General features: G+C 42.8%; 3 protein-coding genes across 6 annotated transcripts; 2 read left to right on the plus strand and 1 right to left on the minus strand.

Moving 5' to 3' along the window:
• Positions 1 to 1,201: 1,201 nt before the first annotated feature.
• RB195_023657 (uncharacterized protein) lies at positions 1,202 to 2,214 on the minus strand (the record flags this gene model as incomplete). 2 transcript variants are annotated; one of them, XM_064211171.1, is made up of 2 exons in its annotated part: positions 1,202 to 1,590; positions 1,674 to 2,214. In XM_064211171.1, 2 exons carry the CDS (start codon positions 2,212 to 2,214, stop codon positions 1,202 to 1,204), a joined length of 930 nt encoding a protein of 309 aa, XP_064067052.1. The 2 variants fall into 2 exon arrangements, with proteins under 2 accessions (XP_064067052.1, XP_013299426.2); XM_013443972.2 differs by having other exon boundaries at positions 1,252 to 2,214.
• A 2,309-nt stretch (positions 2,215 to 4,523) lies between these two features.
• Positions 4,524 to 7,195, plus strand: RB195_023658 (uncharacterized protein; the record flags this gene model as incomplete). 3 transcript variants are annotated; one of them, XM_064211174.1, is made up of 2 exons in its annotated part: positions 4,605 to 5,471; positions 5,648 to 7,195. In XM_064211174.1, the coding sequence occupies 2 exons, from the start codon at positions 4,605 to 4,607 to the stop codon at positions 7,193 to 7,195; spliced, it is 2,415 nt and encodes an 804-aa protein (XP_064067054.1). The 3 variants fall into 3 exon arrangements, with proteins under 3 accessions (XP_064067053.1, XP_064067054.1, XP_064067055.1); XM_064211172.1 differs by lacking the exon at positions 5,648 to 7,195 and having other exon boundaries at positions 4,524 to 5,564; XM_064211173.1 differs by lacking the exon at positions 4,605 to 5,471 and having other exon boundaries at positions 5,852 to 7,195.
• An 11,116-nt stretch (positions 7,196 to 18,311) lies between these two features.
• Positions 18,312 to 19,207, plus strand: RB195_023659 (uncharacterized protein; the record flags this gene model as incomplete). The annotated part of the gene is made up of 2 exons (XM_064211175.1): positions 18,312 to 18,515; positions 19,151 to 19,207. The coding sequence occupies 2 exons, from the start codon at positions 18,312 to 18,314 to the stop codon at positions 19,205 to 19,207; spliced, it is 261 nt and encodes an 86-aa protein (XP_064067056.1).
• Between the last annotated feature and the right edge of the window lie 5,601 nt (positions 19,208 to 24,808).

Here is a 24,808-nt window from a genome sequence, read left to right on the forward strand (position 1 = left end):
ACCGTAGGCCACAACCCGAATCAATTTTTTCTGAGGTCATGTCAATTTCGTGGTACGCTGCCTTTAAGGTACCTATTAGAAGCAAACGCTGTTTCCATGCTGATTTTTTTTTTGAAAAAATTAGAGGAAATTGAACGGGACGACGTTCCCATTCCTAATCTATACCCGAGCTCTCTATTTTCCGTCAGATTTGCACACTACGGCACCACCGTGATATGCTGCCTTCAAATTACACCACTTCTTGGCACATTTTATGTACTTACACTATACGAAATGTTAATGTAAGACTGCAGCCTGAGGCGCAGCAAAACGGCGCGGAAGCCAACTTAGTTATTATATCTGAGTAGCCTTTGGAGGTTCTCATTCAGAAATTTGTTTGCACCATCAAATAACTGGTAAAAGTTTTGTTCAATGCGTTCGCATCTCTTTCATTTCCTGCGTTTAAAACATTTTTAAAAAGTTATATGAAGTTATTTTCTTCCTTTTCTATCAAGAGCAAAGAAATGTTCGGTGTTATTTTATGTTTGGTATCTCGCCTCTTCTTAGCACATTACAGTCTGTGTGACCCACTGGGTGGAGTGACAGGATCGCGCATATGGAACCTTATGACTCATTGATGGGATGTACCAGTTTCTTATGATACTTTTTCCTATTAGAACAAATTACACTTCCTGTACCGTATCACTTTTGCCAGTTGAATATGAAGTAGAAGAATTGTGCGGTGCTCTTTCTCGCAATTCAGCCAAGCTTTTCAGATTTCAAAGTAGAATGATTCCATGTGTTTTTTCATTAGCATTACATCTTCTCGGCACCTTATAAATCTGTAGAGGAACACTCTATAAGTTGAAAGCTTTTTTTTTTTTGCTTTGAAGTATCCACAATGTCGTTACGTGTCGTTGCTGGAATTATTATTATCACGAGAGTGATATTTTCTAGCATAAGTATTTCCAAGGTAAGTGTAGTGGTAAGAAGTTCTCTTGCAACTGAACTCCTAGTAGTTCGAAACTATTTTAGTCTAATTAAAACATTCATTCTTCGGTGTCGATAAATTGGTGCCATACTTGTTTGGGAGGATAAAAACACTGACTTGACGCATCGGCAGTCACTGCGTCATAATTACGTATTATATTAGGGCGTTCGGAAAGTATCTGCCGAAATACTGCAAATTTTCAAAACAACACAACTTTTTAACAACATTTTATTATTCGACGAAATATTCTCCATCAACATCGACAACCTTCTGCCAACGTCTCACAAGATCACGGATTCCTTTGGCATAGAACTCCGGCGACTTGGAGGCGAAGAAAGCCCGAAGGTCATTTTCGAGGTGGTCACGATCATCGTAGCGCTTCTTTTCCAGGTGATGCAGAAGCGATCGGAAGAGATGGTAGTCGGTCGGGCCCAGGTCCGGGCTGTACGGTGGGTGCGGTAGAACTTCCCATCCGAGCTCCAGAATTTTCTGGGAAGTCTTTTTCGCGATGTGAGGGCGCGCATTATCGTGCAGCAGGCGAACGTTTTCGAGCTTCGGGTGCTCCTTGCGGATTTTGTCGGCCAGTCTTTGCAGTTGAGCGCAGTAGACCTCGACAGTAACTGTCGTGTTGTCCGGCAGCAGTTCGAAACGGTAGATTCCATGTACCAGACGCTCAGTATGATCTTCTTCTCATGAATTTCACCTTTCACGAAAGGATCCGGAATTTCATCGCCAGCGCACCATGCACGTTTGTGGGTGTGGTTGACGTAGAGGACCCATTTTTTATCTTCAGTGACAATGGTGTCCAGCCAGTCGAATCTGCGGTTTCTGGAGAGCAGCTGAGTGCAGATGTCCAGGCGTCTTTGGCAGTTGTCGTGGCTCAATGCATGTGGGAGCCACTGACGGAGCTTTTTCACTATTCCGAGAGATCGCAGTCCATTGCTCACAGTGGATAGCGAATGGCCAAGACTGGCAGCAAAATACCGCACACGTTCATATGGATGCTGCTCCACCAGATTCTTCAGTTCGTCAAACGATTTTGCAGTCGGTCGACTAGAGCGAGGCTCATCTTCGAGTTTCTTGTTTCCGGATTTGAAGCGCTGGTACCAGACGCGCACAGACCGCCCAGAAAGGGCTTCAGCGCCGAATACTTGACTTAAGTTTCGATGGGCTTCAGTAGCGAGGTGGCCAGATTCGAACTCGTAAAGGAGTACGTGTCGAATATGGATGAAATGTTCGGCCATTATAGGATGAAATAGGCAAAGAAGAGGGAGCCAAATATGTTATGTGTATGCAAGCGGTAGTGTCCTTATATAATATATTTAAAACGCGATCTTCCAGAATATCTTAAAAAATCTGCCCTGCTGCGAAATTTTTGGCAGATACTTTCTGAACACCCTAATGTCATACACCCGGCTACGGATCCTAGTGTTTCTTGATGTCGATACAGAAAGGGTGGAGAACACATGACGTCATCGCCGAAGTCTCCGAGGAATTACCCTGACAATTAACTACAGCATAACATCATCGAGACGGGTGAAAGTATCTCCATATAAACGCGATCACAACGGAGCACACCTCACTGAACTATGTTAACCATTTTCCCAGATCGTCTTCTATACATTTCTCCACTATACTACTAGACACAGTGTTGAAACAGTGCGTTCTCTCATATAAATCTGAAAACTATGTGTGATGGAATTGCAATAATCACAATCAATTAAAAATGCCGAAATGTCTCGAACGCTACCGCAAAAATACCATGCAGCCTCTGTTTGTTTCCTTTTAGTATGTCATTGGATATAGTATCCACTATCTCATCCACATTTGCGGGAAATGCTAGATGGAGTCCTGTAACCACCTGCATCACGATATTGCAACATTCTATTATGGAAATATTCTATAACAACATCCATTAATCGGCCACTCGTCACGGAACTTAGCATGCTCTGACAAGACTAGCTGTAATAACGCACGATGAAAGATAGCCCCATAGATACAATGGTCGGAGTCGGTGCTCTGACCCCCTCCACTTTTGGACAGTAGGTAAAGGGACTCCCTTCACTTTCGAAGTGTTGACGAAAGGACCCCCTTCACTTTTGGATGGTTGGCAAAGGGATCCTCATCACTAGAGCAGCACCCCATTTTCCACACACCCTTCACCTGAGGAGGGTCTGGCTCTTCCCTATCGCACCTGGGAGCAGCCCTCCACGTGTGACTCCGATCTCGATAGTATCATTATTTTGATGAGACGAATGACGTACTTCTCGTAGGTTCTTCTCGAAGTGTAAAAGTGCACCTTGTAGTGAGTGCGCAATAAATAAATGTATTAATGAAGCATCAGAAGGTCCGTAACAATTTGTGTGTTGTACTCAGTATTCTATTACCTTTACGCACTTACAGAAACAGTTTGCTTCGCTGTTCATATCGCGAGAATCTTGTATCAAACCGAAAATTGAGGTCACACTAAAGCCGTATGCAAACTTTTTTTTTTTTTCTGAAAGACGCAGATGTTCCTCATACTTCTCTCGGATCTGTCAGAACATCGATTGTCGGGTCGCACTTAACATGGTGTCGTCTGGTCTCACCTGTCTTTACCGTACATTAGTAAAGATTAATTAGAATCTATATAGACCACTTAATTAAACTGGTGACATCTTCGTCACCAAGCGATGAAAAAGCGTGACTGAGTGGAGGATAATGCTTCTCTCTATTCGACTTTTCCGAGGCTTAACGTTTGTTGAAGGTGAATGCAGTACTATGACTGCTCAAATGAAGAGAGCTGTCGATCGACTCCATTGTTTACTGTTTTGAGTAAGGCTTATCTGACATCTTCCTTCATCAACAATGGACCTCTGTTGGACTGCTGACTACGTCCGCTTCACACTAACTAAAAGAACCAGCGTGACCCACAACAGACGTCTTAGAATGATCGTTCAGAGAACCAGGACCATTAACTCTGTATTTATTTGTATTCTTACAGATTTAAATCAGTTAGTTTGGTTTTCTGATCAACACTCAAGCCACGCTGTTTCGATCCTGCGAAGCTCGTGGTTCAAAGGTGCCATCTTTACAGCAAAACACCAACCTTTGTACTTGGTCACTTCTAACTTCCACTGAAAATTTTGAAGTTTCTGCAATTTTCGCGCATTGTTAGACTCACTCGCCACAAATGACTCCGTCCAAAGATGAACTTCGGAGTTCCAGCTTTATTCTTCCATATCAAGTAAATACTCTAATCCGGTTTACCATCAATTTTGTTCCTATTATTGAAGAAAATCGGAAATCAAACTTCTAATTTTATCTCTACTGTGGAGAAGCTCCAGAAGATTTTTCGCAGCGGTGGTCCTGGCCGTCGGCAGCTATGGTGGCGAGACTTCGTCTCGGCAGGTTCAACCATGCCACAAAGGTGTCCGGCTAGTAGCCCGGTCCTTGGGCCAAGGCTACAGGCTAGCTAAGTGAGGAGGTAGTACGAAGATTCCGGTGCCAGGCTGCTAGCTTGCTAGTGCGACAAGCCGACCGAGGACAACACCCCCGTCGCGTCATACTGCTAATGTCTACTTTGTGTTCTTCAGAAGCTAGGGCGTACCCCAGAAGCGACGCGCATTGTCCTCGCCCGGGCAATGTGGCAAATATGCGAGGGCTACCGGCTAGAGGACGAAGCCGGCCAAAGAAGTTAGTCCGCCATCGCCAGCAACATCCAGTGCGCTTGGCAACACTTAACGTTGGGACGCTTACTGAAAGAAGTCGTGAACTGGCAGACAGTCTCAGAAAACGCCGTGTTGACATATGTTGTGTACAGGAGACTCGCTGGAAAGGCTCCAAGGCAAGGGAATTAGGCGATGGCTACAAGCTGATCTACCACGGCACATCAAATCGCAATGGCGTTGGTATCATATTGAACGAGTCGTTTAGAAATAGCGTCACAGCGGTGGATCGACTATCGGATCGCTTGATGGCTGTAAAAGTAGATACAGGAGAAGTGGAATTGCGAGTCGCCTCTGCTTATGCGCCACAAGCGGACTGTAGTGAAGAAGAGAAGGCAAGCTTTTGGGAGGATCTGGAGCGGTACGTCCAATCCCTGGAAAGCGAAGAAGTACTTTTAATCGGAGGAGACTTCAACGAACATGTCGGTTCCCGGAAAGACGGATCCGAGAGTTGTCATGGTGGATACGGCCATGGAGCTCGTAACGAGGACGGGTTGCGAATCTTGGAGTATACTGTTACAAGTGACTTGATCATTGCTAACACGCAGTATCGGAAAAGAAAATTGCATTTGATCACGTACACCAGCGGCGGTCGTGAAACACAAGTAGATTTCTGGATGTTACGCCGACGAGATCGCCGACTTCTGCAGGATTCAAAAGTCATCCCTACAGACCATGTCGCTGCCCAACACCATCTGCTCGTTATGGACTTGAAAATCTCCCGTCCAAGGAAGAGACATCCAAGGACTGAAACACAGCGCATCAAATGGTGGAATCTGAAGGATCGAAAGGAGGTATTTTCGCGTCCGTGGCTCCATCTACACTTCCTCACCCTACTCGTAGTGTGGAGGAAATGTGGTCGTCTACTTCCAGCGTTATACGCTTGACCGCGGAAAACACTCTGGGAAAGACGACTCTAGGTAAGCCAAAGGTACAAAAGGCTACGTGGTTTTGGAACGAGGAAGTTCAGGCGGCAATTCGTGAGAAGAAGTCCAAGTATAAGCTCAGGTGGAGGACACGTCAGCCTGATGATCGGGATACTTACCTAGCGGCGAGGAGGGAGACTAATAAGGCAGTCTCCAAGGCGGACCGCTACAAGGCTGTGTACGACATGTTTGATACCAGAGAAGGCGAGCGGGCAGTGTATTGTTTAGTCAGAGCGCGACATCGCTCAATGTTGGATATGGAACACACCAAGATCGTTAATGGAGCTGATGGAGCCGTTCTGCGCCGCTCTGGTCAGATCCTAGAGAGGTGGCGAGAGTACTACAATCACTTGTGTAACGAAGAGTTCTGTCATCCTCCCATCCCAACCGTTCCCAGCGTCGAGGGTCCTGTTCTACCAATTACTGCCGTCGAAGTCAGTGCTGCCCTCGCAAAAATGAAGTCGAACAAGGCGACCGGTCCTGATGACATACCTGCTGATATCTGGAAGCTGCTAGGAGATCGACGGTCCGTGTGGCTCGCAACTCTATTTAACAATATCGTTGCAGAAGGACGGACTCCAGACGTTTGGCAAACTTCCGTGACCGTGCCTGTTTGGAAATGGAAAGGAGACATTGCTGACTGCACCTCGTACAGGCCTATACGACTGCTGTGCCATACGATGAAGGTTTTTGAGCGTGTCCTGGAAGCTCGTCTGAGGAAAATTGTTAGCGTTTCACTCAACCAGTGCGGCTTTGTGAAGGACTGCAGCACTATAGATGCTACCCATGCTGTCCGAATCCTCCTGGAGAAACATCGAGAGAAGAACCACAGTGTGCATCTTGCTTTTCTCGATCTCGAGAAAGCTTTCGACCGTGTCCCACATGAGCTGTTATGGATGTCCATGAGGTCGCATAGAGTACCAGATGAATATGTGCGGTGGACGAAGCTACTTTATGCGAAGCCTACCAGTGTTGTACGATGTGCTGCTGGAACAAGCAGGCCATTCCCTGTACAAGCAGGGGTTCATCAGGGTTCATCCCTCTCACCTCTGCTGTTCATACTGTGCACGGACACGATAACGAAGGAAATCCAGAAGCAGCATCCGTGGACTCTACTCTTTGCCGACGATGTCATGCTCGCGTCGGAGTCTCGAGATGATCTTCAGAAACAAGTGCAGTCTTGGATGGATCAGCTGCAGCAATATGGATTGCGCCTCAACACATCAAAAACTGAGTACATGGAGTGCGGACCAAGGATAGAGGATGGTTCAATTCGTGTCGATGGCACCGAATTAAACAAGGTGAACTGTGTCAAGTACCTTGGATCCAAAGTGACTTCCACAGGCGACATTGATCAAAGTCGAGCACGTGTTAATGCTGCATGGATGAAATGGAAAATGGCAACAGGGGTACTGTGCGACAAGAAATTCCCTGTTCGACTGAAGTCGAAGATCTACAAGACGGTTGTGCGTCCTGTTGCCCTTTACGGATGCGAGTGCTGGCCGACAACGAAAGCCTTAGAAAGAGTGCTGCACGCTGATGCGGATGTTGAGGTGGACGATAGGTGTAACGCTAAAAGAGAAAGTATCTAACGACACTGTACGTTTCATCTTCGGCGTCGTTCCGATAACTGAGAAGATGAAGGAGGCGTGACTGAGATGGTTTGGTCACGTCTTGCGTCGGGAGGAAGATTCTGTTGCCAAAACCGCTCTGAAGCTCGACGTTTCAGGAGTGAGGCCGCGTGGGAGGCCAAAGATTCGCTGGTTAGATCGTGTGAAGCTGGATATGATAGATGCACGTTTGTGTACGGCTGATGCAATGGATAGAACCAAATGGAAGACAAGAAGTAGAAAAGCGGACCCTGCAACAACGCGGGACAAACGCTAGGAAGAAGAAGAAGAAGAAGAAGAAGAAGTGGAGAAGCTCCACAATGGCGTTCAAGGAATTCGCTTCCTGTTAAAGGCGGATCTTCATCAATGGAAGCAAGAACGGAATCTCTCTGTTTGGTGCTAGCCCTCTTCAATGACAAGCCGCAGTAGAACTGGAGTATAACTTCATAGTTGAGCACACTAGCATCTTTGTTTTTGGAACAAGTGCATGTTTTATCACAAATGATAAGGAAAAATAAAGTGCGAAGAGTTGCTCAGTCACCACTGTGATGCTCCTACGCATTCGACTTCAAATCAGAATTGTTGGAGGTTCACGGATGTTTCTGGAGCCTCTGCAATTACTTCCGGGAGCTAACCGATGTATCAAGTCAATTTTTTGTCCTCCCAGACACGTGTGTTACCAGTTTGTGGACTCCGGAGAAATGAAAGCTTGGCTTGCACTAGGACGCTTTCGAACTATCGATCGTACAGGCTCAGCTGAGCCTTCTATCGGCTGTTCTACTACACCCGTTCATGCAATCAAACACATCAAAATCGTCAAAGTAGAGGTTGGTCCCAAACTCAAGAACAACTTCAGCAGTCATAATCTTTATTCTGCAGCTATTTGGTCCGAAACAATGACAAACCACCTCAACCATGTGATAGATTAAATCAAACCGGATAACGAGCAAAATTGAGCACAACTCCATTCTGGCATCGCTACCACTGCGCAGACCCTGTGACAGTTCTCAGCAGCTATTTGCAACTAACCATTGGCATTGTTATATTGAAGTCGCTTCAACAACCTATTCAGCAAGGCTTACCTAGGACAAACAGAGGTAGATGTTAGGTTGCTGTTATGTCGGCATTACATGCCGATGTTGAACTCGTCAGGAGCGTTGTAGAACCCGAAGTGAATCCATGATCGAACCGAACTGCTCCATGCTGCACTAAAGCTACATATAGGGGTGAAGATGATAGGTTTGTGCAGCGTCTACATTATATGCGAACATTGAACTCATCGAAATCGTCAGTTTTGAAGTAAGGAAAGTTGCGAGTTATTCGCAGAACTCAATTGTTAGCATCACCATTACCTCACGCCTGCCTACTCGTAGTGCCCCAAGATCGTCATTATAAACAAATGCAGTTTTAGTTCACGTAGCAGTCGACCTATTGAATAAGATATTCGCAGTGTTCAAAAACCTGGACCCACTTCAAGAATAGTAGGACACAATTCACATCAGTCCTTGTACAGGTTCTGCCGTTCTCCTGCAGTCGCTCACCTCGTACACATCTTTAGAACATTGGACATGCCCGATGCTCTGTGGACGCTTCCGGAAGCTCGCGAAAGTAAAAGAAGAAGAGTCGGCGTTTTTTTTTTTTGCCTTTTCTGATAGGGAAAACGGGAAAGTGTCCCGTCGGATCCTTCGCGAATGCCTCCGAGCAGGGTCAAGCGTGCGTTGAGAATTTCTTAACAAAGGGTTGTAAGAGGGGTGTAAGAGCACGAGGGAGGTCGTAAGGCTTGACTGAATAAAGGGAAAAATGAGGAGAGCAAGGAGAAAAAGACGAGGGATAGTCGATTTTAAATGCACATATATTAAAGGTTTAAGGGTTAGAAAAGATAGCGTGAAGTATTTTTTTAAACATTTTGCTGGCATAATTCAACACCTTTCGGTCCGTGCCTAGCTTGACAAAAAAAAAACAAAGAAGGACATTGAAATTAGGATAAATGCGAGGGATCCTGAGTGAGAAGTCCAGAAAAAGAGTGTAAATTATACAATACGTTCTATACAAACCCTTGCGATCTTGTTTTAATGTGGGTTGGTCAAGAAAATTTCGCCAAGAAATGAGAAATATTGAGTATGAAAGAAGAGATCAAAACAATTGAATATCAGATATCCACCGTCAGTTGTCAATTTGAGGACAAACCATCAAATAATTAATTAGAAATATCACATTATAGATAATATAATAGAAGTTGTAAAGATAATGGAATAGAAAGCGAAGTGTTTTAATTGCACGCGGCTAAATTAAAATTTTGATCCTCTTAACAATTTAACATGCTGTCGTAACCATGAAATCCAAGCATTACAAATTTCTGTTTTATTATTTTATTTTCAAGAAATGGAACTAGACAGAGGTAACTTCGTATTGAGTACTAGGAGTCAGTAGGAGACAAACTTCATTTCTTTCATAGTTTGCTTCGACACCCCTTCATTACATGCAATAAAATGTATTACGTGCTCTACGGAGAAGCACTTTCAATATTTGAAGGCGCAATGTGAAGTGTCGCTGTTTTTATTGCAGCGGTCAGATATCAATCGTCGACAAAAATGGTACTTTTGCATTTAGTGTACGAGAGTTAAAAGAAGAGTTATCCGATATTGACGAATTTATTACTATCACTCGCTGTTACTGAGCAAAAAAAAAACATCTACAGGCGCAGTTAAGGATAAAATTAGTACAAAGTAGGTTCCACGAGTTTCTAAATATCGACACTCAAAGTGAATTTCATGCAATAAAGCCGACTGCTATTTGTAGAGAGAGATTTCTTCTATGTTCCTACAAAGCTTGGTGTTTACAGCTTTCCTAGTTTTTTTGAACCCTAGTTGAGAAAAATTCTAAATTCTGCCTCAAATTTTCGAGTTTTCCCAGCTAGTTCTTGAGAGAGGCAGAACACCTACAGAGACAAAAATTTGCAGTTAAGGGTTTTTCTTGATGCTCTATCAGAATGTGGCATCGAACTTTTCAACCGCGCTATCGCAACGGGAAAGGTGCGAATTCTCAGGTTTTCAGCAACGCGTCAAAATCTGTATGACTTCATACAACGTCCAACAACTCAGTTCATGGTTTATAAAAACGAATTCTGTTTGAACTGTTTTGTAGAAGAAGATTTTTGCTATCATAATTCATTTTTACTTTCTTTCAATTAATTTTCGTTCCCTCGAAAGTTAGTTGGGAAGAAGTTGAGAAAAATGCTAAATTTCTCAACTTTTTCTCAACTAGCTTTCAAAAAAAAAAAACCAAGGAGTCTCTGGAAGAGATGTTTTAACCATTTTATAGCGCAAATCTTCCTTTACAGAAAGCAGCCACCTTTGTGTTTCTCAGCCTCTTCTGTAGTCCGTTATTCATATTTATTTCAAGCTACTAAAATTCGAGTAGTCCAGCAGTAATATCCAATCAGGGCCTGGTTCTAATAGCTAAAGTGACCTCCAAATAACATCTGAGTGCGGAGAGCTGTGCTCTAAATACAATTTTAGAAAAACTGCCGGCGAAATATTCTTCTCAGTAGTTTTTTTTTTTTTTTTTGAAAATTTTTTTGAAAAAATCAAGATTCCGGCGGGAATCCAACTATTCATTGCCTGTAATCACTGTTGATGAGTAAAACTATGTTTAAGAAAAAGAAAATAGTGAAAAAGTGCTTTTAGAGTGCTGCTTCGGTATTAGTTGTTTTTCCATTTTGAAAAGTGGAAAAACTCCGGTGGATCGAACTCTCAACCGTTCTTTCTCAATGTCGATGAGCAAAATTGTGAAGAAATAGTAGGAAATAGTGTGAAAATGGTTTTACAATGTTTTCTCTGTTGTTCTCACTCGCACTACGTCATATTAATATCCATTACTATTTAATAATATTTGCTATATTATATTATTTTTGATTTATTATTAAGCATCCAATCTGTTTCTATAATTCTGTTTATTTTAACTATTTTTTTCATTGCTATGAGCACCTATATAAGAGGGAACCGATATGAGGGGATCGTTTTCTGGAGGGTCTTCTGTGTGGGGAGGGGGGAGGGGGGGGTCGTTTTCAGGAGGATTTTTTCTCACGCTACACGCTTGACACTGCTTCCGAGACACGTGTCCAATGGATATGCCGGAGGAAACGCAAACATGCCTTGACAAAGCCACGCTCCAGTCGTTCTTGGAGACGCAGACAACCGTTTTCGATCCCCTTCTGACCATAGAAACGCACAGAATTATACATTTACTAGGAAATGCGAAAAGAATAATGATGAGAGTTGTCGAAATTATCGAATAAATTAAAAACAGTTGTCGAGATTATCGAATAAATTAAAAACAATGTTACAAATTAATTACAATGTAGCAATTTAATTGCAGATGATATTTTGTGCGGTGATTTACTAAAAGGGAAAAGGAGCGAACTTTGTATAGATGTTAGCTTCAGGAAGTATAGAAATCTTATCAAATGTAATCTTTGTCTTCCGAGAGAACGGATATACAGGTCGCTCTCTTAAAGGCAGCATACCATGAATCTGACGTAGTGAAGACAAACCGTTGGACAAGTTAGAGATGGGTTGCAGGTTGTGGGACCAGGGGTGGCTCCGCTCATCTCTCCGTAATCGCTGTAAAACAAACGACGTCAAAGGCTCTGTTTCTCATGACGATTTCAGTTACAATGCTCCAACCTTGTACGCGCCCCATCCAGCTGTGCAGCGGTCGAAAGACAATGAGTTCCCCTCGACTGTCTATTTAAGTGAGACCAATGAATAAATTGTTGCGGGGACCGGAACGTAGACATAGAGAAGCGTTCTAACGTTCCTCGTAAGAACTAAAGCCGTCGGTTCCCACGTCGGTTTTTAGGACGATTATGGAGGAGTGAGCGAAACAACCCCTGGTCCCGCAGTCTACAACTTCATCTCTAGCTTCCCCCGCGGATTCTCTCACCACTGCAAATTCGTGCTACGCTGCTTTTAAGCAATTATTTACCATGCACACAACTAGTTTTTTCTTATCACTTTCCTTCGTTCCTATTCCACCTTCGCAAAAAGCTTGAAACTTACAGGACTTACCTGTAAGTTCAGAGGTTTTTGACACCTAATGATGATGGCATAATCCTCTTCTGATACGGTTAGAAATTCGGGGTCGTTAGGTACTCGCAACCGAATAAATGTCTGCAGAAGTGGCTGTCGGTAAGCCACAGCAAGCATATCTTACGCTAGCTGTGATCACCAAGCCACGCCCATGTATCACCAGGTCACTGAGGCCATGTGCCATGTTTGTATTGCAATAGCGTGATAGAGTTGACTTATACGAAGGTTCAAAGAACAAAAAAGCAATAACGTTGCAACGTAGAAAGTGCAAAAAAAAACATATAAAATGAAAATGCTAAAAATTAAGCAAGAACGTAGGAAATTTCAACAAAAATAAAAGAACATCAGAAAACATAAACGAAGCTTAAAACGTTCCAGAATAAATGTTAAAAAGAGTAAAACGAGAACCTGGTCGTTGGAAGACGTAGATTTGTGACTGAAAAACTATATAGAAGATATAGATATATTTGTATTTATACAGAGTGTTTAATGAACGTAAGGTACTGCAAAAGTTAGTGAAAGTTTCTATTTGTTTGTTTTACACAAATAAAACATTATTTTCTATTTCTGGTATTTCGTGTGCAATCGTTCGACGTATCTTTATACGTAAGTAATCGATACTCCGTATAGAAGCAATACCAGAGATAGCGTGCTCCTGCGAGGCATGTATCGCACCTCAGACGATGTGAAGAGCGGGATGTGAAGGCAAACGCAGCTCTGCTGACGCTATTAACTGCAGCGCGGCGCAACTAACGAACGCCGCTGCCCGTCGTTTCCCTAAGGATAGGTTGTCGCGGAGGCTGTGGGTACCTAACGATACACACCCGCCTGATTCTCCAAAACAGTTTAGTGGCTTATAAATTCCATCCTAGCCGGTGATGCAGCGGTAGGTATGCAGAGTCTACTATTTGGGTAGCTGCGACTGTGAATCTCTACAGGACCCGATCCATCGCTAATTGCTCTGCCTAGACTCGTGGCTTGGTCGAAAATCCGACAGAACCCTCTTAACACGCATCCTTCTGATAGCTTATCTTATAGGCTTACAGTTGGACGCATGAACATGGGTTGAACATGGTATCACCAACCGAAAATATAGCACAAGCCCGCCTTCAGTGAATCTGCGAGCGCCAGCATCCTTTCCAGTCGTGCCTTTCCTTAGCAGTCGTTTTCCAAGTTTTTCATATTTGTGAGTGACTTTGACGAGACTTTCCTTGAGTAGCATTCAGCTGAGCTCTCGGCTGGCACATTGCTGCTACAAACACAATAGTCTATCTCACTGGTTCCTTTAAGGTAATGTAGCATCTCTTGTGATCCCCTTTAACAGCTTTTTGGAACGTCTGTAGGCAACTCTCATAATGTGACCGGTCAATCTATGCTTTGCTTTCGATACATATATATATATATATATATATATATATATATATATATATATATATATATATATATATATATATATATATATATATATACTCAGCTGAGTCGCAAGGACGGGTCATTGTTCGTGAGTCGGAGCTGCAAAGACCGGCTAGGTGTTGTACGCGTCGACTAAACTTTGGAAGACTTCTTTCTTTGAAGTGCTCTGTAGGTAGTAGGTAACTTCTAAACAGTGGCAGCGGTGTCCTCCCACATCTCCGCTGCGTAACGGAGCGCTGGAAGAACTGTCGAGTCGTAGAGACGGGGTCGGAGCTCTTTGTCAGTCAGTTGCTCCGTAGCTTCCCTGACGGGTGCGAATGCTGCCCATGCTTCTCTCAACCTTCTGTTTAATTCTTCCTTCAATTCGTTCTCCATGTTCATAAAACGTCCAACGTAACTGACGCTACCCCGCTATTAGAGAACGACGCCCGCGAAACGCAGGTTTGGGGAGAAACTATAAACTTTCTATAAACTTCTATACCCTTTTCTTCCGAAGCGAATGATTTTATTATCCATTGTAATGCAACCGTGAACAGCATCGCCTTGTCGACCCTTTTTCAATGGGATCAAAATGTAGGTGATATTTCCGGCAAACCTCTATTATCTTCGCCACGATAGTCTGGAGATGGTTCATGCAACTGAAACCCTGACGACATCCAGGTTGTTTTTGACGTTGGGCTTCATCCAGCTCCCTTGATATGCGGACGGGAACAATCACTGCGAATGTTTAATATAAAACGTTCTCTAAAGATGTCAGACGGTATTTCAGCATGTCCTCTCGATTACCTTACGCAAATATAAGAACAGTTCACGGAAATTTCCGTTGGTCTGAGACCTCTTACTGCTGAATATAGAACGTCATGAGCGTCACTAGAATTACATGAACGGGTTGCCACCAGCTCAACGGAAGTCTGCTTATGTAAAATCACGCTACGTTTTATGCTCTTGATCGCATCTGCTGCCGAATGAGGAGTCCGAAGTGGGAATTACGAATGTTTGGGCTCGTTGCAGAAGTTTCAGTAGGAACTCTTCGTAGTCATTTCCATATTAGGACGAGAAAGGATGCGAATTCCGCCTTTGTTTAACAAAGCTGATTGCGACACATTGTATTCGCAAAGGTCCTTGCGACATTTCTTTAGACTTGTCTCTCTTTGCGGTGCTTCCCGAATTTTATTCTGCCTGTACTTCCAAGGATCCTTCTGTTGTGCGGCTGGTAATTGGCACCGACGCCTCCATGTGTGATGTATTTGTACCACACCTTTAAATGCTTTTTTTTCAAGCATTTCATTGGTGGCTTTCGAAATGTCGAGATCCAAACCTGTCGCTTCGAGTCTTTTTGAGCACGGTGTTGTAATCACTTGAGGAAAAAATCATAGTCTGCGTTTGGATCCTCCTCCAAGATATGGAGTTCTCGAGAATGCAATCGTCATATGGAACTTCTTCCACAAGCGCGAAAGTTCAACCTTCCTTGAATCTTGGCATAGAGATTGCAACTTGTCGATTCGAATTGAAGCAAGAGCCAAGATTGTTAACAAACTTTATTACGGATAGTCAGGTCATTTGTAATGTATTCTCTCAATTGTCTCACCCAGAACAAGTCATCATTCCCTAAGATGCTACATCCAAAACCGAAAGCAGAAGAGTCCAAGTCGTTGTGCTTACCTAAGAAGCCGCGTTGCCGTGATAATAAAAGACTTTCGCGTGATAAAGTCGCTCGACCCCGTAGATCAAAACCCACGAATGTCTTGACGCAGAGCCAACTCGTTGGTCACGGCTATTCACTCTTCCTTTCTATTTATTTTTGGACTTTTAGCATTTACCGAAACGTCTCCAAAGTTCTGAGAGCCACAATTTTGGGTTCGTACGATAGGATCGTGGCAGCTATGCAGAAAAGAGCATTTTCATGACATTTTCTGCGGTGTCTTCTTAGAGAGGTTGCTGCGTTTGAACATTTCATATCATCTAGATGTTCTTTAATACGAACAGAAAGAGGTCGCCCTGAATTACCCCAGAGACCTTCGAGTCACCTACCTTACCGAATATGCATATCACACAGTTTGAAGTCATGCAAATGCGATCGTACATTTTGTTTTGGACCAACTGCTTGAGATCTGTGAGGGGCACTTCTACAACCCTCATTTGGTCGATACCACACCTAACCAGACTATCCCTTATCGCCTTACTCAGGTCGTCAGTTATGACGATCAAACGACGTCAGTTGGTTATGAAAACTGAGCAGAATTGATCTTTTCGAGTCATCCACTGTGGCATAATCTCGCTGCGCAATAAGACCTGGCCTCCGCGGTACATTATCAATGTAACTATTAGAAGTTGCGATCCGCTGCGCTGAAAAGTTAGCTGTAGTAAAGTTTGTTAACAATCTTAGCTCTTGCTTCATTTCGACAATCGACAAGAACTTTCTAAATTTTCTTCATCGCTAAGAATGTTATTCTCCATCTTGTTGGTAAGTTCTATTTTTACTCGAAGGGAGAGTTCAGAACTACTGTAGAAAGATGATTGGTGAGCATGTGGTCGTTCTCTTCACGAGTTGTCCTGTTGAGAGATCCCCATGTTCATCGATGATGATTTTTCTTCATAAAGGGAGAACTTCATGAAAGGGGCGCGACAGCAGACATCGGTCATTCGAGACGACTGCAGTTTGATTCCAGTCCCTACTTTAAATATTCCAATACTATATTGGTCTTCTGTAGTCCTTATGAGTTTGGCGTTAAAATATCAAGAAATTTTCAAAGGGTACTTGTGGATTATTCCCTCCAACTCTTCATAAAAGAAGTCCAGTTGAAATTGATTAATTATTGTAGTTGGCGAGCAGCAGTTGATGTTGCAGATGGTTTTTTGTGCAGAGAACGTAGGCAAAGGATATCCAAATGAGGTGGCAGGATCTCGTTAGAATTGACGACTTTAATGACAGATGGATGCACAACAAATTCGACCCCTTCTACTTTCTCCGCGACTGACGACTGTACTGTCATTCATCTGTTGCAAGTTGCTACTTCTGTTTTTGGTCTCCTGCGGAGCAATCGCGTGAAGTGTAATACATTCTGCAGTTTCTAGAAGGGAATCTGCGAGCACTGTTCTTGCATTGTAAGAGAAAATTCTTTTTTTTTTGCATTTCTCGTGCGTAGTCGTGCCTGTGTCGCATTGGTCCAAAATCGAAGACTTCTTGAGCAACCCGAGGTTCGATCCTCTATCACTGGTGGCATTACCATCCGGCATCCGAAACGGCAAGCCACAGTATCCGGTATAGGCAGAGTATGTGAATGCAAGAATGCGTGAGGGGCACGCAGGAAATTTTTCTCCGTAGTTGGTATCTTTGGCGATCCTAGCTTTTACCACAGCTTATTGCCAACTTACATGGATCAAGGAACCACCTTACGACATGTTTTACCAAAACGTTGGGGAATCTTAGCAGTGGTTCACCACCAAAGACGGCGTTCTTTTTTTTTTACAAAATCAGTTGCAAAACGTCACCTTTGTGCACGCGTTGCGTCTACGAGCGATCGGTCGAAGATCAGTGATGCCTCCTCACCAGCCTATAGAAGTAGAACCAGAGAATAGGGTGCTGAGGGAACCTGAGCGTGTACAAGATGACGTGCTCTAGTGTACCTTATAGGAACAAACGCCATGACCGACATAGATTTGTCAGTTACTAATGTTAAATTCAGAGAAAAGCCAACCGAGTTAAGTGTTCTCAACCTATTTAAATGCCCTTGTGTGCTGTAGTCTTTTCGATGAATCCAAAACAATTTAGTATATGGGAGTCTACAACGAGAGTTAGGAATTGAAGAATGTTGGTGCTGGAGCTTATAATTAGACAGCTAATGTATTTTTTTTCTCTGATTTGGTAGTAAATTTCCCTCTGTTTTTGTAGGTGAAGTTCTTGTACCCGCGATAACTAAAAGCGAGCGACGCAATGCTTGGAGCGCTGATAGCATCTAATTGGTGTGTGAATTGAATTTTGCTTTCAGTTCCAGTTGTGTTGACCATTTGACTTCTTTATTCGATCAATCGCGATGTGTCCCATGGATTCAATAACGGGTGAATTGAGAAGTGGGCCCAACTAGAGTGAACGCTCCGTAGTCATGCGATCCCATCAAGTGTGAGACGTATTTTCCCACCAACGGAAAAGTGTAGTTAAAGGTTTTATGTTATGGGTCGGTTAGGATACCACTAATTCAATTCATTTCCTCATTGTGGAGAAAAAGATGGAATACGTTCTTATCTGTGGGAATGTGCAGTCCGTTGATTTTTATTTCGACTTTTAATAACAGCACTGCCATAGTACTTATTCAACGTGTGAGAGAGCTCCAAGATTTTAATACTCCTTTTGAACATGTCATAACGGTGGTTCAGTGGAATGTTTTTAAAGACAGACAAAGGAAATTGTGTAAGAATGGGAAAATCGTTCTCTGCCGCACTATTGGAGGATACAGACGGGATGCAATGAGCAATCATAGAAACGAGAACTATATCAAAACTACGCCCCTTCCTGATAATCTGGATCAATGATACTGCCGCAGCGAAGCAATGAGGATAAAGAAATCAAGACAACAATCTGACGTTGCTTACAACTGATGACTTCTTCATACGACTGGATTGGTAGTGTTTCTCGACTGTTGTGGCGTAACGACGTGTCTGGTGCAGGTGGTGTCTGGACGTTGATGGCGTTAGATCGTGGAAGTGAATTCAGCTCGATTGAAGTAGACGACACCGAAAATGGAGGAGTGACGGTGAAATGCATTTATTTTTTGTGCGGCTGCGATCTCCTAGGGAAGCAGGTAAGAAATGCTTGCCACGCCCACCTCCCCACTTGCCAATTTAACTTCAGCTGTCCTCCTATGACGTTTCGAGGCATATTAGACGCTGGTTCAGCTTTGTGGCTTGTTCTGTTCTGGATACTGGATCCGAGAATTGTGTACCGTGTTGTAGTGTTGTAATGTTGTATTGTGTTGTAATGTTCCTTGATACGCACGTTCAGCATCCTTCAGCATATATTGGAGAAACTGGAAGGATGCTGAACGTGCGTGTCAAGGAACATTTGGCTGGTAAAAGGCGAGGGAGTTCGATGACACCGTTAGGGCGCCACAAAAATGATAAGCATGATGGAAATGAGTTTGAAATAAAATGTACGATATTTGCGCACGAGAAAGAAATATCTGCTAGGAAGGCATTGGAAGCATTCTTGATTTCCGTCAGGAATCCGTCCATGAATAACAAAAAAGAGTGCTTATCAATTACCAATGACTTCTTGCCGTTCGTAACGCTCTGCGAGCTATAAGATTGCCCCACATGCAGTTCCTTAACGTTATCCAGACACCAGTACTTAAGGATACTGCACTCTGCAATCTTTAAGAACGCGGTGGTTTACCAACCCCGCCAGTCGGTGAAACTGGTCAGTTGTTTTCCTTTTAAGGTCTTGCGTGTACTTGGAACAATATCGAAGGTTGGCGAGGAGAGAGGAGGAGTTTGATGGGATATGCATAGTATCAAAGAAAGAACCTTTTCAGGCCTTTGAAAAAGACGAGTTTGTCGAAACGTCAGGTCAAAAAAGTTTCACCTAAACCTCGTTGGCATAACAAGAAAACATAAATATACTTTAATTGACGTTTAATTGTGTACGATATATGTTTAAAAAACACCTCATTGCACATTTCCCCAAACATGAGACCTAACGAAACATCATGTACGAGACTAGGAAGTATGAAGTTCCCACCCATAGTATTCGCGGTACTCCGTAATCTACTGAATCTATATCCTACTTTTGCACGGTTAGAGCCACTCCGGTACTTTTTTCTTGCCTACAAGCAAACAGCTCGAGAGGACTCTAGGAAGGATGACAACAATGGCAGCTGCTTGATCGGCAAGTCAATTGATTTTTGGTTGCTTATGGCTGCGTGATGTCAGCTGACCGGTCAATCATTCGCTGACTGGTGCAGTCAGTGGGTCGTTGTTTTTCCAGCAGCGCCGTACCGTCACGAACAACGTTTTAAGAGAGGAGAAGGGGCAGTTTGCCATGTAAAGAAACGCAGTAGACCCCGGCGACCACAGCTAATTTCCAGTGGCTTATTAAAGTTTTGAGTAGAGGGCTTATGGGTGGTATGCTTATAAAAGTTAACAAACCACTGGTGAGCCAAATCAACATTGTGCGGTTGGTGATCGAAAATGGAGGTAGAAAAAATTCCTTATGCTTACCACCACATCGAACTGCATATTCTTCTTCCTTCTTGCCAGATTTTTAGGAACTTAGCAGTACCTTGTTCCTTTTGTTAGCATCACAACTTAGTGCAAACTGCTGGGTTTCACATAGGGCCATGAGCAACATTTGCTTTGGGGACTCGATAACGTTCGTTGTTTTAATTCTACTTGTAATTCTCAAGCAGTTCCGCTGAATCTCAGAACACTTTCAACTCTAGTCTTATTACCAATTCTTCGTTTGAAACAGCTGATTTCGTCCAATATTACTTTTAGTGTTTCGAATTGCGTTTCTAGTGGTGCTGTTGCGTTGATGTTTTTTTTTTCTTCTAAGTTGTGCTAAATGAACTTTCTGGAAAAAAAAACCGATTGTTTACAGAGTTACTGCACTGATCTTGATCTTGCTTATGCAGTTATCAAATTGAGGTTGAGTTTTCGTGTAATAACGTTACGCTGCAATATGGAATTGTTCTGGAAGAGCGGATGAAGCCCCTTTTGATATCGCAAATCGTTTATTTACGGTGGTGCTCGCCCTGCTTTCTGTTGCTGTTGAGATGTGATCTTACAAAGGTCTGTTATAACGTGCGCGTATGGCGAAAGCAATTGCGATCAATTCGTACACCCATTTGAGTATTACAATATGAGTATATAAGTATTCGTGTAAATCTATAGAAGGTGCAAGGTAGTGGCAAGTAACACCCGCAAAAGAGTCCTACACAGCTACTGAAGCATCCAGAGTACCGTCGATATTTTGTATCTGAGTCGAATTTGGGGGTTGTGTCACTTGCTCTAACTGTCTCGCAAATGTGGGTTGTGCACGAACCAGCCTAACCACATCGGTTTACGTGATAGATGTACGTTTCTTCATTCTTCATTACCTCACCGACTTCCACGGATTTAAATTCTTCTGGGTTTTTTTTTTTTTTTTGGCAAATTTAGCTACACCCACTGTCTTATTTATGTGAAAATTCCGATGCACAATTCTGACTGCAATTTGTTGAGGTACAATTCCCTGTTGTATTCATAACGGAATCGAGTTTTTCCGTTGAGGAGATAATGATGGTGGGGAAGGTCAGGTCTTTCGCACGTTATTGATTGCTCTTGAGTACTGTTTTATTGCAAACCACGCAAATGTTCCTCTTGCTGAATGTTGATATTACGTACATTTGAGTGACAGGACTTTTCATGGCTAAGCTTCGAAATGACAGGGAAAAGAATGTTAACATCACCACAACTTGTGGGTGTATAGAACTGGAGTTTTGTGTGTTGTCCAGTCTTTCCTTTATGACATTATATGCTCGCATTTTTGATTGCTCTGTCTTTTGTTCCCTGTTCTGCGAGGTTCCTCACATATTGTATTATTCTCGTTCTGGTCTTACGCCGGAATTCCTAATTATTGAAGGCAAATTTTGTTGAGCGGACTTTGGGTGATACGAAAATTGGCATAGGGACTTTCGCTGACCTTAAAAGGCTATCAGGAGGAGTTGAAAACTCCACCACTTTGCCGTAGGGCTAATTTCCCCTAACTTGTTCGATTAATGCTTTAATGCTATCTTTCAAATCCCGAATATGTTCTTCTGTGATACGTAGGTTGTTTGTAGTTCATTTCCTCATTTCGTTGAAGAGAGAGTTTGATGTTTGAAGACTTCAAAGACTCTTTCGTTATCGGTTCGACAAAAAAAAGTTCAAACTCTTGTTTTTCTGCTTGTGTGAGCATAGGATCACATTCGGATCCGCTTGATCATACGACACACTTCCATTTGGGATGAAATACTTGATGTTTTCTTGCAAGAAATCAATGGGACGAAGCGGAAGTTTTGTGATGTGATCAGTGTTTCATTTTGTAAGCGGTCTGGTATTGAGAATCGCTTCAGTTCTTGTCAACGCCGTACACATCTTAGAAAAACTTTACTTGCTTTGTCCTATTGACGTAGTTAGGGCCTTGTTGACTGGTACTACCCGTCTTTCCCATATGTCTCCCATCCACGGTGACGTTGGAGACTGAAGATCTATTTTATGCGTTCGTTGACGTAGTAGGCCATAAGGGAGCGGCTGTTTGTGACATCAAGTTATGTCATTATGTTAGTTGTTATGTTATTTTTAAAAATATCCCTTCAATGATGCGCTCGCTATTTTTAAAGTCCTAGCCGCAGTCACTGCGCGTGATTTTTGCAGCTCTGCGTGACAAAAAGCGTATAAAACTTTCTAAGAATGCTCCTATGGATGAGTTTTCAACAGCTTCTAGGTGTACTCCCCTTGGCGTTAGGCACGTGTAAAAGCACACACAAATTTTCTCTTGGGTTTTTGAGGCGAATGGTCCCAGTATTTTGAAACGGTTTTTAGACCAGTACTCGATCCTTTAAGAGTGGTGGCATTGTTAGAGCACCAAGAGGGAGTCCTTGGTACTTTTTGCATGTTGTACATTTGCGCAAATTATTTTTGAAAGCGCAGGCAAGGCGTGGAATCCAGCATGTCTGGCGTACAATAGTTAAAGAGTGATAATTCCCTCAATGTGCGTTGTCGTTATGAACCTTGATCAGGATTAGTCGAATCATTTCAGATTTTCTGGGATGAAGATAGGTGATTTTACTCACGGAAGGAGCGCATTTTGTAAGTGTGATTTATGACGAGTTATTCGTTTTGAATAACTCGTTTCTGGATTGCTTTCTTGTCACGAAAATGTTTCGTAAGATCCTCGAGTGCTTAATGGGTTTATTCAGTGGTTATTAGAATTTGTGCAGCGAGTTCCATATCTGACTAAGTTATTTCGCTGCCAGAATCGAAACGCTGAACTGTTCTAAGGGTTATGTCAGTAGAGCTACATTTATTCATAGATATTTTCGTCTTTGGGTGTGAAAATATGTGATCGTATCCACCGCGAGAGCGTGCGTTTGATATCTGATGACGCTACGCTACTTCGCTACCAGAGACGAAAGGATCGAATCGATAGATCTAATTCTGTTTGTGAATAACGACTACTGCTTGGTAATTTTTTCCAACACTGGCGTAGTTCGCAATGCTCCGCTGAGTATGGAGATCATTTCGTGTCATTTTCGGCTGTTAGCAATGACGGTTCTGGAGATCGCGCACTCTATGATTGTATTGATCTTAATAGACATGTTCCTTAGTTTTGCTGTCAACGGCGTATTCCTTTCAGCTATCGTTATTGATTTGTTGAATTGCAAGACCACGAGTATCCGCATCAGCAGTGTTATGTTAGGTGTCAACATGGAAGAACTCTGAGCGAAAACCATCAATTTTAAGCTGGTCTCGTAAGTTGTTCGTTCTTTCGCGTTGTTTGGTGACGAATATGGGTGGTTTTCGATTTTGACCACAATAGAGCTATTTCACTATCTGAGACGATAAAAAAAATTCTCCGGTACATCCACATATTTTTGATACTTTGCCTTGCCAAGGCGTATTCCCGTACGAATACCAACTGATTCTAGCCTTGGAATAGTTTGTCGCCATTTTTTCGGCGGGTTAGCTTTGTTTTTCAAACGTAGAAATATAGGATATAACGTAACAACATAGTGAAGATATGTTGCTATTGCTGCATTACTAGCGTCGACGAATACCCACAGGCGTATTTTGCTTCCTCGCTAAGAAGTGGACCTGGGAACGGAGATTACGTCTTCGTTTTCTCTTTCACAAATGGCTGGATCAAGAACGTCTTCCATTCTAGATCTTTTTTGATCATCCCATCGTTGATTTAATTTCGATAAGTAAAGTGCCCGCGAGTCCGACAGAGTCATAAACCCAGTTTATTTGACTCACGATTTATTCCGTTCAGTTGAATAAGGGCGAAAATGTGTCGTAACTTTGAAGTTATCTTGGACTGCATTGTAATCGGCATCCAGCCCGGAGGGACGAAGCGCTTGGTGAGCACTAGGGCGGATTCGAACCTCCGATCGATCGTGCAGGAAGCGAACCATCAGGTGTTGCACTACAAGTGTGTCACTCTCGGTTAGACATTTGCTGTATCCATACATCGACACCGCTCTAGTGCAAACCAAACCTTTCATCCCTCTGGGGTCGACAAATTGGTACCAGAGCTGTCTGAGAGGATAAAAACACTGACCTACACATCGGCTAGCTCCCGCAAGTCATTATGTAGGCCAGTTACACGTTCGTAAACCTCAAACAATTCTGAACTGAACGTGGTGGCGCATCCCAAATGGGCTGATTAACGCCAGACCTTTACGCTTTAAGTTCATAGCAGCTGATTCCTGTTCATGAAACAAGAAAGCTTTTACATGTAAATGCCCTTACTCGATTTCACTTATGTAGTTAGGTCCTAATAATCATAGACAGGTTAACTGTATATTTCAAGGCTTTTATAGCTCTCAATCTGATGATCTCACTTGCGGTTATATAAAAGACATATGCATTGGATCTATACATTATTGTTAAATGTAGTCTCACGTTTCATAATGATACACATAGATATGTAGATAATATTATACAAATTTGAAATAAAGTAGACTTGTTTGAAGATACCGGCGCAAACACACCACATTTCTTCACACTAGGAAACATAAATGATCCATTTGTTGCCACATCTTTAAATTAGGAGATTTCGTATAGAGGAGGAATCCATACAAAACTCTACGACAAAACTGATAGATATTATTTCGAAGTAGTTGGATGAAAGTCATACCCAGTCATATTTTGTAGTTTTTTTTTCTGCAGAACTTAGAAGAACGAGTATTTTTGAGATTCATTCTCTGAGTTGTGCTGATGTTTTGTCAACAAGAAAGAAACACTAACCATTTCCCTGGAAATACCGATGAGGTGGATCAAGGAGGTCACACTTTCGCTTATCACTTCCGTTCACTTATCCGTGCCATTGCGCTATTGTGAACAGTTCAAAACTCAA

This window comes from Necator americanus, chromosome X (assembly GCF_031761385.1).
Source record: "Necator americanus strain Aroian chromosome X, whole genome shotgun sequence".
Lineage (NCBI taxonomy): Eukaryota > Metazoa > Nematoda > Chromadorea > Rhabditida > Ancylostomatidae > Necator > Necator americanus.